Source organism: Gopherus flavomarginatus, chromosome 6 (genome assembly GCF_025201925.1).
Source record: "Gopherus flavomarginatus isolate rGopFla2 chromosome 6, rGopFla2.mat.asm, whole genome shotgun sequence".
Taxonomy (NCBI): Eukaryota; Metazoa; Chordata; order Testudines; family Testudinidae; genus Gopherus; species Gopherus flavomarginatus.
The window spans coordinates 138,556,309-138,573,593 of NC_066622.1; the positions used below are offsets into that span (position 1 = coordinate 138,556,309).

General features: G+C 58.7%; 1 protein-coding gene across 3 annotated transcripts in view; it reads right to left on the reverse strand.

Annotated features, from left to right (window-relative positions):
- Positions 1 to 17,285, reverse strand: part of LOC127053404 (prominin-1-A-like) — a 45,887-nt gene that overhangs the window by 25,020 nt on the left and 3,582 nt on the right. The window contains exons 1-5 of one of the 3 annotated variants that reach the window (XM_050958018.1): positions 12,310 to 12,326; positions 9,747 to 10,010; positions 3,186 to 3,247; positions 2,558 to 2,763; positions 226 to 346 (exon numbers count right to left, since the gene is read on the reverse strand). In XM_050958018.1, the coding sequence (XP_050813975.1) occupies positions 226 to 346; positions 2,558 to 2,763; positions 3,186 to 3,247; positions 9,747 to 9,876 (519 nt within the window). In that variant the 5' untranslated portion in view covers positions 9,877 to 10,010; positions 12,310 to 12,326. Of the gene's footprint in view, positions 1 to 225; positions 347 to 2,557; positions 2,764 to 3,185; positions 3,248 to 9,746; positions 10,011 to 12,309; positions 12,327 to 17,285 lie in introns of those variants that run through there. The other 2 variants (XM_050958019.1, XM_050958020.1) reach the window with 2 other exon arrangements.

Here is a 17,285-nt window from a genome sequence, read left to right on the forward strand (position 1 = left end):
TACGGGCCTGGCTGGGGAGGAGGCTCCTGCCCCCACAGGGGGACTACACCATACCCAGCACAAATGGACTAGCTCGGGGGCTACATGGGTCACCCCCAGGCAGGCCCCTGGCATCCATGCCCTGCGTAGACCCTGGCATCCAAGCCCTGCCGGACTCTGGCCCACGGGGTGGGTGGGGCTGGGGGGCTCCGGCAGGCAGGTGAGCAGCGGGGGTGCTGCATGTACCTGGGGGATGGAGCGGACGAAGGTGCCCAGATTGTCCAACGTGGTGTTGAGGGCACCGAAGCTGCTGTTCACGGCACGGGAGACACGGTCGTTACTGATGAAAGCGCAGATGTTCCCAGCCCTGGGACAAGGAGAAAAGGGGGAGGGGGTGGCGTCAGCACACAGAGACCTGAGGGGGCCCTAGCTATATGCACTGAGCCCCCAGAAGGTCCATGCACAGCACGACCTGCTCAGAGCCAATGCCTCATGCTCTGAGAGTCACGACTCCTGGGTGTTACCCCTCCCCATGCCTCAGTTTCCCCCCGGTGAGGTCCACCCTTGGAGGGTGAGGGGGTATAACTAACAAGCCAGCGTAAAGCGCAGCTCACACTGAATGTGCCAGCCCTGCAGCTTCATCCCGATCCCAGGTCCCTGGTCCCCCATTTACCCCCCCTTTCCTCAGGGTGACAACAGCACTGTCACAAACCCGGGGGTGTCATGGAGTCACTGGGCGATGCTCTGGAACTGCTCCCCGCAAAGCCAGGGAGCCTCTGGGGAGCCTCCTCTCCCTTGGAGGAGACTGTCTTCAGGGCAAGAAGCTCACACGGCTTCACCTCCTGGGTCTCTCCTTGGAGCATTCAGCATCCTCTGCCCCTCCGTGCGCTTCCACAGCGAGCTCCCCCCAGCGGGGTCCTGGAGGGGCCAGAGGGTCCTGCACCCCCACTTCGCAGTCAGTCATGACTCTCAGCCAGCCAGTAACACAGAAGGTTTATTTAGACAACGGGAACACAGTCCAAAACAGGTCTTGCTGGTACAGACAACAGGACCTCCTTTAGTTAGGTCCATCTGGGGCCCCAGGGAGGCCTCAGCCCTTTGGGAAGCCCAAGCCCTGTCGGGGCCCCTCTCCATTTCCCAACCAGCTCCAAAACTGAAACTCCCTCCAGCCTCTCACTCAGCCTCCCCCCGGCTCCTCCCCCAGCCTTTGTGTCCTTTGTTCAGTGTCCCGGGCAGAGGTGTCACCTGGCCTCCAACCCCCTCCTGGGTTCTCGGGTTACATGCTCAGATCTCCTCCCTTCCCCAAGGCAGCCCGTCCCAGCACCACTCCCCTGCAACCCTCCCAGGTCAGTGCTCCCCACTCAGCATTCACAGAACACAGCTAGAACATTCCCACTTCATCACAGGGGGTCACCAAGCCGCACACACGGAGTCTGAGCTTCACTGCCACAGCAGGGGTCGATCCCTGGCTCCTATCAGCTGAGCTAAAGGAGAGTCGCCACTCGGGGTACAGGGCTTATGTCACACAGCTCTGAACCTGCCCAGTAGGAAGCAGTGTGGCCAGCCAGTCCATGGCAAGCACTTCTAGAACCCTTCTCCCTTCCAAGAGGCTCAGTGGGAGCTAGGCCCCCAACCCGCCCTCCATGACCCCTTGGGACACTCCAGACTTTGCACGGATTAACCATTCCACTCCTGCTTGACACCAGAGAATTCCATCCTCCCTGTTACAGAGATGGAGAAAGTGAGGCAGCAAGTCCGGCCAGGGCTCAGCCGGATCTCCAAGTGCGGGATCCCCAACTCCCCGGCCATTGCTCCAGCATCACCTTGCTGCTCACACTCAGTGGGGCGAGTGGGGGCTAGCCCCCTCCTTCCTGGTTACTAGCTGGCTCCTGCCCCCCCCACCCCCGGGGTCATTCCCAGGTTCCATAGCCTGGAACACTCTAACCCCGGGTTGAACTCAGACCTCAACTTCCTGAGGCTTCCGGCCCTTTGTCCTCGGGCAGGAATCTGCTCCTGTGAACAATGGGGACTTCCTGGCGGGTCCCTGCCTCGCCTGCCTGCTTTCCCAGCAGCTCTCCCCCGCAGGCAGCAGCGACTGCCCCTCCCCATTGCATCTGGGCTCCCTGGCCTTGCACCCAGCCCCTCCCCACCCAAAGGTGTCTCCTGGCTTCAGAGAGCTGGGTCTCCAGCCAGAACATCAGCCCCGGGGGAGCAGGGCTCTGTGTGACGGGTCGCTCACGCTAGTGCTTTCATCCCCTGGGTGGGATCATGACCTCAGTGCACAGATAAAGCCACGAGGAGGGAGAGGGGTTGTTGAGCAGCCGGCCCAGGCCACCCCACTGTGCAAGAAGAGATGACAGAGCCAGTGGATGAGACCAGCCTGGGGACCCAGGGATCAGCTTAGCTCAGAGGGGGTTAGTAACGCCTGGTCATCTGGGGCCCTTCCCAACACCTCCTCCCTATACAGGGTAACGGGGCCAGCGACGCACAGCCAGGCAGCAATGCAAGAGCCCACGGTGCTCGGGCTCTACACTGAAATACGGCCCGCGGAGGCGCTGGGCCGGAGAGCAGCACTCACAGGATGAGGGTGGTGACCAGCAGCACCGAAGCGAAGAGCGCCCTGCGCCGGCAGCCCATGCGCTTGCTTTGTTTCTGGTACATCGTCCCCCCACAGTTCCCGCAGCAGCGGCAGCAGCAGAAGCAAAAGCCGACCAGGGGCACGAGGATGATGAAGAGAAGGCCGATGGCCGCGCAGACCAGGAAACCCACCTCATAAACCAGCACCTAGGGTGAGAGCGCAAGGGTTAGCAACGTCCCCTCAACAGTGCCTGCGGCCCTGGGCCTCACTCCTCCCCCCAAAATGCAGCTGGATCTGGGGCAGAACGCGCCAGCACTTAACGCAGTGTGGCAACTTAGGGCAAGAAATGAAGGAGCGACACTGTGGGGGAGGCACCAGGATTTGGGGAGGCAGAAAGGAGTCACTAGCTCTGGAACCTGGCCAGACCGCTGGCTTGCTGCCCGGAATCGGACTACATACCTTGGGGTTTGATTCCTTCCAAGTGCTCTAGCCTGCTGCCCCTGTCTGCAGCACGGATGGCATCGCCGTGGGGGGGGCAGCATTTGGGGCATGGCTGACCCCAGAGTGGGGGCACTCTCCCTCTGTGCCTATAAGAGGCCCTGCCCCATGACCCCGCCAGGGCCCTCACCTCTCTGTACACAGTAGGGTTCATAATGTCATTTTTCTGCTGGATCAAGTTGGTGAGGAGTTCTGGGGAAAAGGAGCAGAGACGGGGGTTAGCACCCCAGAGACGCCACAGCCAGAAGGGACTGTTCTGCCTCCATCCCATCCGCCCCAGTCCGACTGGCCGTGGGACCCAGGCCCGAGAATTCCCCCAGCGACTCCTGCTTCGAGCCCAGGAATCTGCGGCCGCGCTGGAGCAGAGCTTTCAGGGACAATCCCTGGTTAAATTAACACTGCATTAAATGCCTATGGCTGGCCCGGGTCAGCTGGCTCAGGCTGCAGGGCTGTAAAACTGCAGTGTAGACGTCCAGGCTGGAGCCTAGGCTTTGGGACCCTGCGAGGGGGGCAGGGCCGGCTCCAGGCCCCAGAGTGCCAAGCGCGTGCTTGGGGCGGCATGCTCCGGTGGACCCCCTGCAGGCGTCCCTGCGGAGGGTCCGCTGGTCCCGGGGCTCTGGTGGACCATCCGCAGGCGTCCCTGTGGGAGGTCCACTGGAGCCGCGGGACCAGTGAGCGGCAGAGCGCCCCCCGCAGCGTGCCGTTGTGCTTGGGGCAGCAAAACGGCTAGAGCCGGCCCTGGAGGGGGAATGTCACCCCCCCTACATACCGCCACTGAGCTCCCTTTCAGCAGGAGCTGGAATGACCCTGGGAACCGGCAGCCTCTCCGATAAGCCATGGTGCAGCCCCTCCCTCGGCCAGCTTGGCCCCAGTGTGACCTCAGCACCAGCTCTGTTGGCCTTTGAGCTGCGGCGCAGCCTGCCCCATAGGCCCGACCCAGGTATAACAGTGCCAGCCCCACCCGCCAGCCTGGGCAGCGCTCCTGCTAATCCAGAGCCGTGCCGGGAGAGCCCAGCCTCCTGCCTGCAGCAAGGCCCTGCCAAGGCGCCCGGGGAGCTCCTGCCTGGCCTAGAGCCCCCATCTGAGGGCCCGTCAGTAGGAGCCAGGAGCCACAGGCACAGGCTGGGCCACGCCCAGAGCCAGCCCCCAGCCCCCCCAGTCACGGGGTTCGGATAAAATAGGACCTGACTCTGATCCTCTCGTGTCCAGGGTTCGGGCCCTGGCTGCAGCGCCTCCCAGGTGAGTCCGAGCCAGCCCATCCCAGCCACGCAGCCAGTGGCCCTAGGAGCCACGGCACAGAGCCCTGACCCATGGCAGCACTGCCACCCCCAGTGAGCCCCAGCCCAGCAGGAGGGCCCCCCATCCCCTGGTGCTCTCACGTCTCCCCCGGTCCTGGTCACTCTGGCCCCTCCCTCCCCATGACCCGGAGCTCCAGGGCAGAAGGGTTTGTGTGGAAGGGGCACCGCTGAGCAAAGGGCTGGTGCTGCTGTGAGCGGGGTGGGGCTCAGTAGGGGGTGCTCTCCCCTCACAGTCCATGCTGACCCCAATGCCCCGGTGCGGCGCTAGGGGGCGCTGTGCTGAAGGGACTGGGGGTGGGGCTCAGTAGGGGGTGCTCTCCCCTCGCAGTCCATGCTGACCCCAATGCCCCGGTGCGGCGCTAGGGGGCGCTGTGCTGCTGGGACTGGGGGTGGGGGGCTCAGTAGGGGGCGCTCTCCCCTCGCAGGCAGCACTGACCCAGTGCAGCATACGGGGCGCGGTGCTGCAGGGACTGGGGGTGCATCTGTGCCTGTGGAAAGCAGAGGTCACAGGACTGCAGTGGGGATCATGTCCCCTAGCCACGCTGGGCTGAGATCACCTCAGCTGACAGTCTCTTTCCCCAGGGCCGATGTGCAGAGCCGGACCAGGCTCACCCCACCCCAGTAGGCACCAGGGACTCCATCCTGTTGGGGCATATCCAGGGGATGTTCTCTAGCGAGTGCGAGCCAGGCCTGGCAAACCCACAGCTCTAGTTCCAAATTGCACAAACTCCTCCCTTTCCAGCTGGGGCTGGTTTCCTTCCCATGTCCTGCTTTCCCTTTGCATCACCCCAGCCCCACTTTTGCCCCGGCCCGCGGTGTATTCGGCAAGCTCTTCAGGGCAGAGCCCTGCACTGTCACACCTGTGCGGCAGCAGGAAACAAACCGTGAAATCAAACAAGTCGGGTCACTGCCAGGAACCAGATGGCTTGTTTGCAAACTGCAAAACAAACAGGAGATCCAACAGGGCGACAAGGAAACACAAGCCCAGGGGAGACAAAGAGAGCAAACAAAAGCACCCCAGGCCCTTGAAAAAAGCAGGGGAACCGGTCCAGATTGGGTGGAGGGTTATGTGATTTAGGGGAACCAGAGCACTTTCCGAACCCTGTGTAAGGATCGCTCCACCTGCCACTGCAGTGCAGCCACCTCGGGGGCAGAACATGGCAGCTGTTGAAAAGCACCCAGCAGCGAAAGGGAAAGTGGTCTGCAATAGTTGCTGCAGAAGAACCAGTCTAGGCAGACACCCAGGCTACTCGCTCTAGGATCTCAGCTCACCACAAGCAGCCAGGACTTTGGTCGTTCGGCTCCTTTGAGAGATGGTCCCTCCAGCACCCCCTGGGCTCTGGTTCACAGGGAAGAATCAGCAACCCCACTGCCTGCACCCCCCAGCTTTCCTAGGCAGTGTCCTCCCCAACCCCCACTAGACCCAGGTCACCCCCTCCAGCACTGGCCCACATCTGCGTGCATTACAAATGGGGAAGACTCATTATCCTCGTTTTATAGAGCACAGAAACTGAGGCACAGAGAACCCAAAGCCAGCGTTTTCACTGACCACGGATGCCCAAGCTGAGACCCCTCAAGGGGGCCTGACTCGCAGAGGGGCTGGGCCCCACACACCCACTCTGGCCAGTGGTGCTCTGAGCAGTGCAGATCAGGCTCCAGGCACCCCAAATTCAGTGGACACTTTGGAAAAATTGGCCTCACGCAAATCGCCCCACTCCACAGAGTGAGTGTGACATGGGACCCAAGAGTCCTGGCTCCCAGTCTTGTACTCTAACGGGCTGGTAAGCTGTCACACTCAGCTCTTCCTGCAGTGGTTTGAAGCAGACAGGAGAGTCCTGCACTCAGAGATGAAGGATTCCCAGCTACCTGCAGCTGGCTCGCAACAAACTCCTCTGTTCCCTGGGGACAGAGCCGGCCTGGGTGCTCCCCTCTGGACCCCACCAGCTACTGACTCACAAACTCGGGTCAGGCTCTGGAGAGAGGAGCCCAATCCTGGCAGCTGCCAGGTGAGAACATAACCATGGCCAGGCTGGGGCACACAAATAGTGTATCTAGCCCAGGATCCTGGACAGAGACCGCTTGGAAAATAGCACTGGCTGGGTCACAAAAAGAAGACGGATGATGGGATGAAACACGCATCATGGGACATAAGAACATAAGAACGGACAGACTGGCTCAGAGGAAAGGTCCTTCCAGCCCAGTGTCCTGTCTGCCAACAGTGGCCAATGCCAGGTGCCCCAGAGGGAGTGAACAGAACAGGGAATCATCAAGTGATCCATCCCCTGTCGCCCATTCCCAGCTTCTGGCAAACAGAGGCTAGGGACACCATCCCTGCCCAGCCTGGCTAATAGCCATTGATGGACCTGTCCTCCAGGAATTGATCTAGTTCTTTTCTGAACCCATTTATACTTTTGACCTTCACAACATCCCCTGGCGAGGAGTTCCAGGGCTGACTGCGCAGAAGTACTTCCTTGAGTTTGTTTTAACCTGCTGCCTATTAATTTCATAGAGTGACCCTGGTTCATGTGTTACGAGAAGGGTAAATAACACTTCCCTGTTCACTTGCTCCACACCACTCATGATTTTATAGCCCTCTGTCATATCCCCCCTTAGCTGTTTCTTTGCCAAGCTGAACAGCCCCAGCCTTTTTCATTTGGAAGCTGTTCTATGCCCCTAATCCCTTTCGTTGCCCTGCTCTGTACTTTTTCCAGTTCGGATGTATCATTTCGGAGCTGGCGCAGCCAGAACTGCGCGCAGTGTTCGCGGGGTGGGCATGCCCTGGATTTCTGTAGGGGCATTAGGAGATTATCTGGTTTATGATCTATCCCTTTGCTAACGGTTCCCAACATTCTGTTCACCTTTCTAACGCCGCTGCGCAGGGAGTGTGTGTTTTCAGAGAACTACCCACAGTGACTCTCAGATCTCTCTCTCGAGCTTATTTAGAGCCCATCATTCTGTCTGTAGAGTTGGGATTTTGTTTTCCAACCTGCCTTATGCTGTGTTTATCAAAACTGGCTGTTATCTGCCAGTGCTGTTCTGCTGCTGAGAGACAGTGGTTAGTTAGGTAATATTAGCTTTTATTGCACCTTCTGTCGGTGAATCACAACAGAAGCTGGTCCAATAAAAGATATTACCTCACCGACCTGGTCTCCCTAATATCCTGGGACCCACCCGGCTACACCACCGCTGCCTACATCTCGTTGACCAGTCACCCAGTTTAGCAAGACCCCTTTGTACCTCTTCGCACTCTGCTTTGGATTTCACTGTCTGGAGTAGTTTTGTATCGTCTGCAAACTTTGCCAGCTCACTGCTTCCCCCTTTTTCCTTGTAACGGACAGAAATAAACACTAAACTGTCACATAGAAATCCTGAGAATCCCAGGACGGCCGCTGAGCACTCCCTGTGCGCACACACTGCTCTGACCCAGAGCACAACAGAACTCACCCTCAGAGCAAGATGCCAGCTACAGCGCGGGGCTGCAGGACGGCTCTCTGGCCTCAGCCCCACTCAAGGCAGAGGGGCGTTGGGGCCAGCCTTTCATTCGCTGGGTCCCAAAGTGCTTTACAGAGCCCCTGCCAAGTAAGAGTAGGTCTCAAGACCTTGCGCAGGGCCGGCTCCAGGCATCAGCATTCCAAGCTGGTGCTTGGGGTGGCAATCTGCAAAGGGCGGCAGTCCCTGTTGTTTTGCCCCAAAGCAGTGCACCGAATTGCAGCTGCGGACGGCGGGGGCTGTCCGTGTGCCCTTAGGGTGGCACGTGTGTTTCCGCGGTGGCGGCAATGTGCCTGTCACCCTAAGGGCACACGGACTGCCCCTGCCGTCCGCGGCGGCAATTCGGTGCACTGCTTGGGGCGGCAAAAACTGTAGAGCCGGTCCTGACCTTGCAGGTTGCAGGGGAAATTGGTGACACGAAGTCTGGGTATATTTGTCGTGCAACCTATTTATTGACACTCTCTGTGCCAGTGCTGGGGCACCCGTGGTCACAGACAGCGCATAGGCCACCCCATGCTTGCAGGACTCTCAGCTAAACGCCTGGGCCCAGCTCCCACAGAGCAAATCTGCCCCAGCTGGCTCTGGTTAGATAAAAGAAGGCAGGGAGCGAACTCTCCTGCCCTTTACAACAGCTTCCCCAAAACCAGGCTGCATCACAAACCTACCCGCAATGCGACACTCCTGAGGCTGAGCACAGCCCGCTGCCTCTGGGGAACAGCACATCCTGGGACTCCCCCACAGCCCCACTGATAAGGAGGCCTGTGGAGTGCTGGGTGGGGCAGGGAGATGATTGACACACACCCTCTGCCCCAGCTGGGTCTCTGCTCCATCTCCCATCAATGATCCCATCCAGGAACGCCGCCAGCTTTTTTGCCGCCCTAGGCGGCGGAAGGTCCCCCCCCACCCCCGAAATGCCACCCCCGAAATAGGCAGCAGAAGGTCCCACCCCCAAAATGCCGCCCTCGACAGAGGCGGCAGAAGGTCCTGCCCCTGAAATGCCAACAACGACTGGGGCAGCCGAAGATCCAGCCGCCGCAGTCGCCACCCCCCAAATGTTAGTGCCCTAGACAACCACCTAGGTCGCCTAATGGATTGCACCGGCCCTGACTCCATCCCCAGTGCCCCTTTTGTCTCCTACCCCAAACCTTTCCCCACTGGCCTCTGTCATGGCCTCCTGCTAGCCCCCATCATTCCCCTCCCTCAGGACCCCCGTCCCCTCCCAGAGGCAGTGGATTGCCCATTCAGAAGTAAACGGTTCACTCTCATAGGCCCCAGCAGGCTGCACATCCCCCTCCCCAGGATGTTGTAACCCACACCACAGCCCTTCCGTCTGTTATGTTGCGCCAGGCTCCTTGCAGAGCTACCAGCCCATGCTGCCTTCGGGCTCAGCCTGCCACAGGCTCCACAGATCTCAGAGCGCTTTGCACACGTGCATTGCAATCCCATCCGATCGGTGGGGAAACTGAGGCACGGGGCAGGGGCATGACCAGCCCAAGCTCAGCTAGCATGACCAGCCCAAGCTCAGCTAGCCAAGCACAGAACCCAGGAGTCCAGCCCCCCAATCTGGAGGCCCAGGCATGGGGCCATGCTGCCTCCCGTGATAACACATTCAGCTAACGAGCTGCAGAGCGCTGAGCAGCAAATGCCAGGGTGGCAGACGCGGATCTCGGGGTGCACACAGGGCTGGGGGGACATTCGGGGCAGGGAGCAGAGGGATGTGTGTGGATGGTGCTGAAAGCAGCTCTTCAAACGAGATCCTGCAGGGACCCAAGTAACCCGGGTCTGACCCTTCCCCGCCCCAGACATCAGTCCCTGGGAGCTGCAGCCACCTGCCCTGCCCTACCCCAGATAACTCAGAGAGAGGGGACGAGAGCCCCTTTGGGATGCCCGCACCATGCTCTTACCGGCTGGGAAGGCATTTGGCTGCACCAGCCCCAGGAAGGAGCGCACCATGCTGGACAAGCCGGGCAAGCTGCCCGCGGGGGGCGCCGGCCCCGGCTGGTACTCCGGCTGCGAGAGGTTCTGCAGGGCCATTCTGGGCCGGGCTCTGGGGCAGCTCCAAGGGCCGCTGGGGGGAACGTGCCGCTCTGGGGGTGCAGTTAGCTTCTGGCCTTCCTCCACACGGTGCTCCCCAGCAGGGCTCGGGCACGCCCGGCAGGGGCAGGCTCCTGGAACAGACAAAAGGTGTGAGCAGACCACAGACCCAGCAGGGCACTGGGCCCAGCAGGAAATGCAGAGGTGAAATAAAATACCTGCTGCTTCCCGCTGAGGGAGAAGAAAGAGGAGTGGCTGCTCAGACAGAGCCCCAGGCAGGGTGCCCACAGATAGACAAGAAGCGGGGCAGGGCCAGGCCAGGTGTGGGGCAGCCCCTGGGGGGCAGGAGCGAGCTGAGGATGTCCCATAACACTATAGAGCAGGGGAGGTGCCGAAGGACCCTTACCCCTTTCCCAGCAGCCTCCTGGTGCCAACGACTGCCCATGAGGGGTGGGCGAGACTGCGGCCCTGAGGCAAGAGCGTGTTGGGCTTGTGGGTTGCCCATGTTAATTTGTGATGAAAGAAAAACAACTCCCCGCCCCCGGTTCCTCCTGCCCCCCACCACAAGCGCCTTGCCCACATCTGGCTCAATGTGGCCTTGGGAGGCCTCTGAGGTGGAGGATCCACAGGCCGAGGGTTATGGGTATTCTGCTCTCCCCAGAACAGAAGCAACCCTGGTCCCTGGGGTGTCTGGCAGTGCTGGAGTGTGTGATGCCCCCAGTACCTCACTCTCCCCGCAGCCCAGCCCGTTAGCAGATCGCTAGGAAGGCATGGCTCCCCCAATACCCCTCACACCCAGTTTTTTGCCCTGATTGTCATACACTCTTGCTTGGGCTAGCGGACTCCAGAGACGCCAGCAGCTGCCGCTCTCCAGCTGCCCAGCTCGGACGGCAGCCAGCACCATGGAGAAGTAAGGGTGGCAGTACCACAAACCCCCTACAATAATCTTGTGGCACACACACACCCCCTACAACTCCTTTTTGGGTCAGGCCTTCTACAGTTACAACACCTTGACATTTCAGATGTAAATACCTGAAATAATTGAATTTACGATTTTTTTTATCCTATTACCGTGAAATGGACCAAAATGTACAGTGAATTTGATAGGACCCTACTCCTGGGGAAATACAGTGCAGTAGCCACCAACGGGTTAATTTGGAAACACCTGGCTCCAGGCTGGGCCCAATTAACTCCGCCCCCTAGGGGGTGACATCTGGGGCAGCCCTCCCAGGCCAGTGCCTTCTCTCTGCCCCCCTTCCCATGCGCTAGAAGCAGCCCCCACCCCCGGAATAATGGGAGAGCCCCAGTGCCCTAAGGGAATAGGGTGACCCCCAGGTACACACTCCCTGCCCACCAGCGGCCTAGGACACGTTCCAGGTTGCTGCAGCCAGGATCTGCCCGTGGGAATCTCCCCAGAACCTGATCCAAGTTGCCCAGAGTTTTCTCGCTGCCCGGCCGCTCCAAATGCTGGGGTGGGCACCCCAGGAGGGTCATCCCCAAGGCGAGGGGCAGGGGCCCTGTTCTGAAGGGCAGCGCTAGCCCCTAGAGCGGGAGGCGCGCTGTAGGCCAGTGCGGTACCCGCAGGCAGGGGAGGGTCACAGCTCACTGGTGGGGAACCCAGGAAGGGAGCCCCCTTTCCCAGCTGGGTACACAGCTCCCACTGCTCCATCAGATCAGAGGGCAGGTTGGCCAGCCTGAGCAAGGACTGTGCAGCCAGATCCACCCCACCACCCCCCTTGGTCCTTCGGGGGATGGCAGGAATTCGGGACTGGGAGTCCAGATGCCTGGGTTTGGTTCCTAGCTCTGGCAGTGGAATAGGGTGTAGCAGGTTAGAGTGGAGGGGGGCTGAGGGGGCTGGGTGCCAGGACTCCTGGGTTCTGTTCCCACCTCAGGGAGGGGGGTCTAGTGGGTCAGAGCAAGGGTGGGCTGGGAGCCAGGACTCCTGGGTTCTGTTCCCACCTCGGGAAGAGGAGGGAGGGTCTAGTGGGTTACGGTGGGGGGCTGGGAGCCAGGACTCCTGGGTTCTCTTCCCACCTCGGGAAGGGGAGGGGGGGTCTAGTGGGGGGCTGGGAGCCAGGACTCCTGGGTTCTGTTCCCACCCCAGGGAGAGGAGGGGGGGTCTAGTGGGTCAGGGCGGGGGCTGGGTGCCAGGATTCCTGGGTTCTGTTCCCAGTTGGGGGGAGGGGGATTCTAGTGGGTTAGGGTGGGGGGCTGGGTGCCAGGACTCCTGGGTTCTGATCCTAGTTGGAGGAGAGGAGTGGGGGTTAGGGTGGGGGGCTGGGTGCCAGGACTCCTGGGTTCTCTCCCGGCTCTGGGAGGGGAGTAGGGGCTGGGGGGCTGCAGCAGGGAGCGCCCCCTCCCGGTAGTTTAATGGGCGGGGGCCGGATTCCCGGGCGGGGGTGGGGCAGGCTCTCCCGGCCCGGGGGCGCTTACCCCGGCAGGGTCCGGCGGCGCGGGCTCGGAGCGAGGCAGGGGAGCGCTGGGTGCCGGGGGCCGGGCTTAGCGCGGCTCCTGCCCCGCCCGAGCCCGCGCGAACTTCGGCTCTGCCCGCGGCGAGATCCTGCCCCACATAAACCTGCATCTCCCCATCAGAGACCTGCCCCACACATACACTGCGACCCCAGAGACCTGCCCTGCTCCCCACCCCCCCTCCAGAGAACTGCCCCCCCCGCACACACACACTGCCCCCAGACCTACATCTCCCCCTCAGAGACCTGCCCCACACATACACTGCGACCCCAGAGACCTGCCCTGCTCCCCACTGCCCCCCCCACACACACACACTGCCCCCAGACCTGCATCTCCCCAGCAGAGACCTGCCCCCCACATACACTGCGACCCCAGAGACCTGCCCTGCTCCCCACTGCCCCCCCCCACACACACACACACTGCCCCCAGACCTGCATCTCCCCAGCAGAGACCTGCCCCACACATACACTGCGACCCCAGAGACCTGCCCTGCTCCCCACGCACACACACTGCCCCCAGACCTGCATCTCCCCAGCAGAGACCTGCCCCACACATACACTGCGACCCCAGAGACCTGCCCTGCTCCCCACGCACACACACTGCCCCCAGACCTGCATCTCCCCAGCAGAGACCTGCCCCACACATACACTGCGACCCCAGAGACCTGCCCTGCTCCCCACTGCCCCCCCACACACACACACTGCCCCCAGACCTGCATCTCCCCCTCAGAGACCTGCCCCACACATACACTGCGACCCCAGAGACCTGCCCTGCTCCCCACTGCCCCCCCCACACACACACACTGCCCCCAGACCTGCATCTCCCCAGCAGAGACCTGCCCCCCACATACACTGCGACCCCAGAGACCTGCCCTGCTCCCCACTGCCCCCCCCCCCACACACACACACTGCCCCCAGACCTGCATCTCCCCAGCAGAGACCTGCCCCACACATACACTGCGACCCCAGAGACCTGCCCTGCTCCCCACGCACACACACTGCCCCCAGACCTGCATCTCCCCAGCAGAGACCTGCCCCACACATACACTGCGACCCCAGAGACCTGCCCTGCTCCCCACGCACACACACTGCCCCCAGACCTGCATCTCCCCAGCAGAGACCTGCCCCACACATACACTGCGACCCCAGAGACCTGCCCTGCTCCCCACTGCCCCCCCACACACACACACTGCCCCCAGACCTGCATCTCCCCCTCAGAGACCTGCCCCACACATACACTGCGACCCCAGAGACCTGCCCTGCTCCCCACTGCCCCCCACACACACACTGCCCCCAGACCTGCATCTCCCCATCAGAGACATGCCCCACACATACACTGCAACCCCAGAGACCTGCCCTGCTCCCCACCCCCCCTCCAGAGAACTGCCCCCCATGTACACACACTGCCCCCAGACCTGCATCTCCCCCTCAGAGACATGCCCCACACATACACTCCGACCCCAGAGACCTGCCCTGCTCCCCACTGCCCCCAGACCTGCATCTCCCCATCAGAGACCTGCCCCACACATACACTGTGACCCCAGAGACCTGCCCTGCTCCCCACCCCCCTCCAGAGAACTGCCCCCCCCGCACACACACACTGCCCCCAGACCTACATCTCCCCCTCAGAGACATGCCCCACACATACACTCTGACCCCAGAGACCTGCCCTGCTCCCCACCCCACCCCCTGCCCTCCAGAGAACTGCCCAACACATACACACACTGCCCCCAGACCTACATCTCCCCCTCAGAGACGTGCCCCACACATACACTCCGACCCCAGAGACCTGCCCTGCTCCCCACCCCCTGCCCTCCAGAGAACTGCCCCCCCACATGCACACTGCCCCCAGACCTACATCTCCCCCTCAGAGACATGCCCCACACATACTCTACTCCCTATCCCCCTGGACACCCTGCTCCATCCACAGACACGACCTCCTTCCCCTCACGCACAGAGTGAGATCCTGTCTCATCCCCCCATGCTTCCACCTGCTGCCTGCCCAGACCCTGCCTCTCACCCCCCACCCTGCCAATAGCACAGGGGAGCCCCTGACCCCTAGCACGGCGGGATCTCGGCACACATGGATGCCCGTTAGTCGTGTTCCTGACCATGCACGCTCCTAGGAAGAGCCAACCTCTGGTCTGCGCACCAGCTGCACCCTGCATTCAGATGGGCACTGGCTGCCAGGCCCAGCCCGCGGGGAGGCTGCCTCTTCACTTCCCTCCCCCTCCTCACCAAGCTGAAGCTGGTTCTTTATTCCCAGCAACTTAGTCAAATGCCAATATTATTGGACAATATATCAGTGTAACAGGAATTTGATGGAAAGTTCATCAGCCTGATGACTGAATGTGACAAACCTTTAAATGACTGTTTATTTATTAATTAAATAATCCAATAAGGAGCTGGGGTTTGACTGGCTGTACGTAACAAAATAAATCTCGGGTCACCCCAAGTGACACGTCCCTGCCACCGCTATTTTGTTACAAAGAGATGAAGATACGTCACTCCCAGAGGTGACATTTTCTCTCTGGTCTGACATTTCCCCCACATCTTATGTTGTGGTTTTATTTTTAGGAAACATATACAATATGCATGTAAATATTACGAATGAAGACGTTTATAGGAACTTTGGTTGAGCATTCAGTCAAATAAGCACAGGGAAAATGGCCACATTTATCAAAAGTTGTGTTACAGCAATATAAAAAAAAGAGTTATGATTTTTGTTGGGTCTTTTGTACAGCAGCAATATGGCTTGATAGACTTTAATGGAATTGGAGAACGCCAGCAGTGGCTAGAATTGCTCCACTTCCTCTCCTTCCTAATTCCCAAAGTCGCTGGTGGAATGGAGATCCCTTCCTTCCTTGGCCAGCCCGTACGCTGAGCACCTTTGTGGAAACACACAAAATGGAGCCTGGTGTTGTATGTTGCCTCAACAACCTTGTACCTATCATGACTTTAATAAACTCTACTGCGTATGCAAATCATGTGGATGACTTCTGCTGAACTAAGCAATATTTGAACCATTAGCCTCTGTTCGACTTGCACGGAAACGTGCTACAGAGAGGGCAGTAGAAGGATTTTTCGGAAATAGGGGCATTACATTCTAGTCTGAATCGTCCATGAATGGCATTTGAAAAGAGGTCAGGTGTTACTCTGAGATGCAGCCACCACAGTGTGTCTGTCTTGTTCTCTTTCCAGCTAAGATTTCTATGCACGATAGCAAGCAAGTGGAAAGAGCGAAAAGTCCCATTTTTTAAATTTTCAATGATCAGACTTAACTGCAAGTGTTCTGAGTAAGCAGCAGGTTCATCATTAGTGAAATGCCGTGTACTCGGTGATGTCATCCATTTCTCCTGGATGGTGGAACGGTACAAAGTTATTTATGAACATGAAAATATTTGAATGGATTGAGCAAGCGTTGTTGTTCGTACTGATCGCGAGCAACACCGATAGGTCGGCATCCCTGAGGGTTTGTGTGCTCAGAGACCTAGGGTGACCAAATGTCCTGATGTTATAGGGACAGTCCTGATTTTTGGGTCTTTTTCTTATATAGGCTCCTATTACCCCACACCCCGTCCCGATTTTTCACATTTGCTGTCTGATCACCCTACAGAGACCCTGCTTTGCACAGACAGGAATTCCTTCATACATTTCTGCACAGAACTGCTGCCTAATCTGGCGCTGTCTGCCTCTCCCTAAGAAGGTTTGTGTATCTAATCCTGACACAACCAACAACTGCCCCAAACTTCCACATGGAAGGAAAACTCTGCTCGTGGGGAGTGCGCAGAAGGCCCAATAACAGTGCTTAATAGATTCAGAGCTTTTCGGGCCAGAGGGGACTGTCAGCTCGGCTGGTCGGAGCTCCTGTTTATCACCATCGAACTTCATCCAGTCACTCCTGTGCTGAGCCCAGTGCCAACTTCTGTTTGACTAAAATATACCTTTTAGAATGGCATCCATTCTTGGCTTGAAGACAGCAAGAGAGGGTGAATCTGTCACTCACCGTGTGGCTTGTTCCAGCAGCTAATCACCCACACTGTTAAAAACAGGGGCCTTATTTCTCATGGGCACATGCCTGGCTTCATCTTCCAGCCAGGTTCTTGTTCTGCCATTATCTGCTAGGTTAAAGAGCCCTTTGAGTACTCATTGCTTTGTCCCTACGAAGGTCGGACTATACCATCGTCAAGTCCCGTCTCAATCTTCTTTCCGATTCGCTAAACAGGTTGAGCTTGTTAAGTCTATCACTGTCAGGTGTTTTTTCCAGCCCTTTTTGGCAGCTCTCTTCTGTGCCCACTCTGATTTTTCAACATTCTTTTTTGAATGTGGACCCTAGAACGGGATGAAGTACAGACACTCCCCGACTTATGCATGGTGTTCTGTGCTAAAACACCTTGCGTAAGTTGAATTTTGCGTATGTCGGGAACATATACCCAACAATTATGCAAAAAAAAAGCTTATGGAACTTTTTCCGTAAGTCCAGATTTGTGTAAGTCGGGTTTACGTAGCCCGAGGAGCATCTGTGTTCTAGTATCGGTCTCACCAATGCCATAGACAAAGGGACAATCACGTCCTTGCTACTCATTACATCTTTTTATACATCCCAGGATCACATTAGCCTTTTTTGGCACAGCATCACACTGGGAGCTCACGTTCAATTGCTTGTCCACTTAATTAATGACTTGGATCATGGAGTGGAGAATGTGCTTATGAAATTTGCAGATGACACCACGGTGAGAGGGGTTGCAAGCACTTCAGAGGATGGGATGAGAATCCAAAATGAGCATAACAAACTGGAGAATTGGTCTGAAACCAACAAGATTAAAAGTAATAAGGACAAGTACGTTTAAGAAGTAAAAATCAAAAGCACAAATACAGTACAGGAAATAACTGAGTAGGCCATAGTAAAGCAGGAAAGGATTTGGGGTTCATAGTGGATCA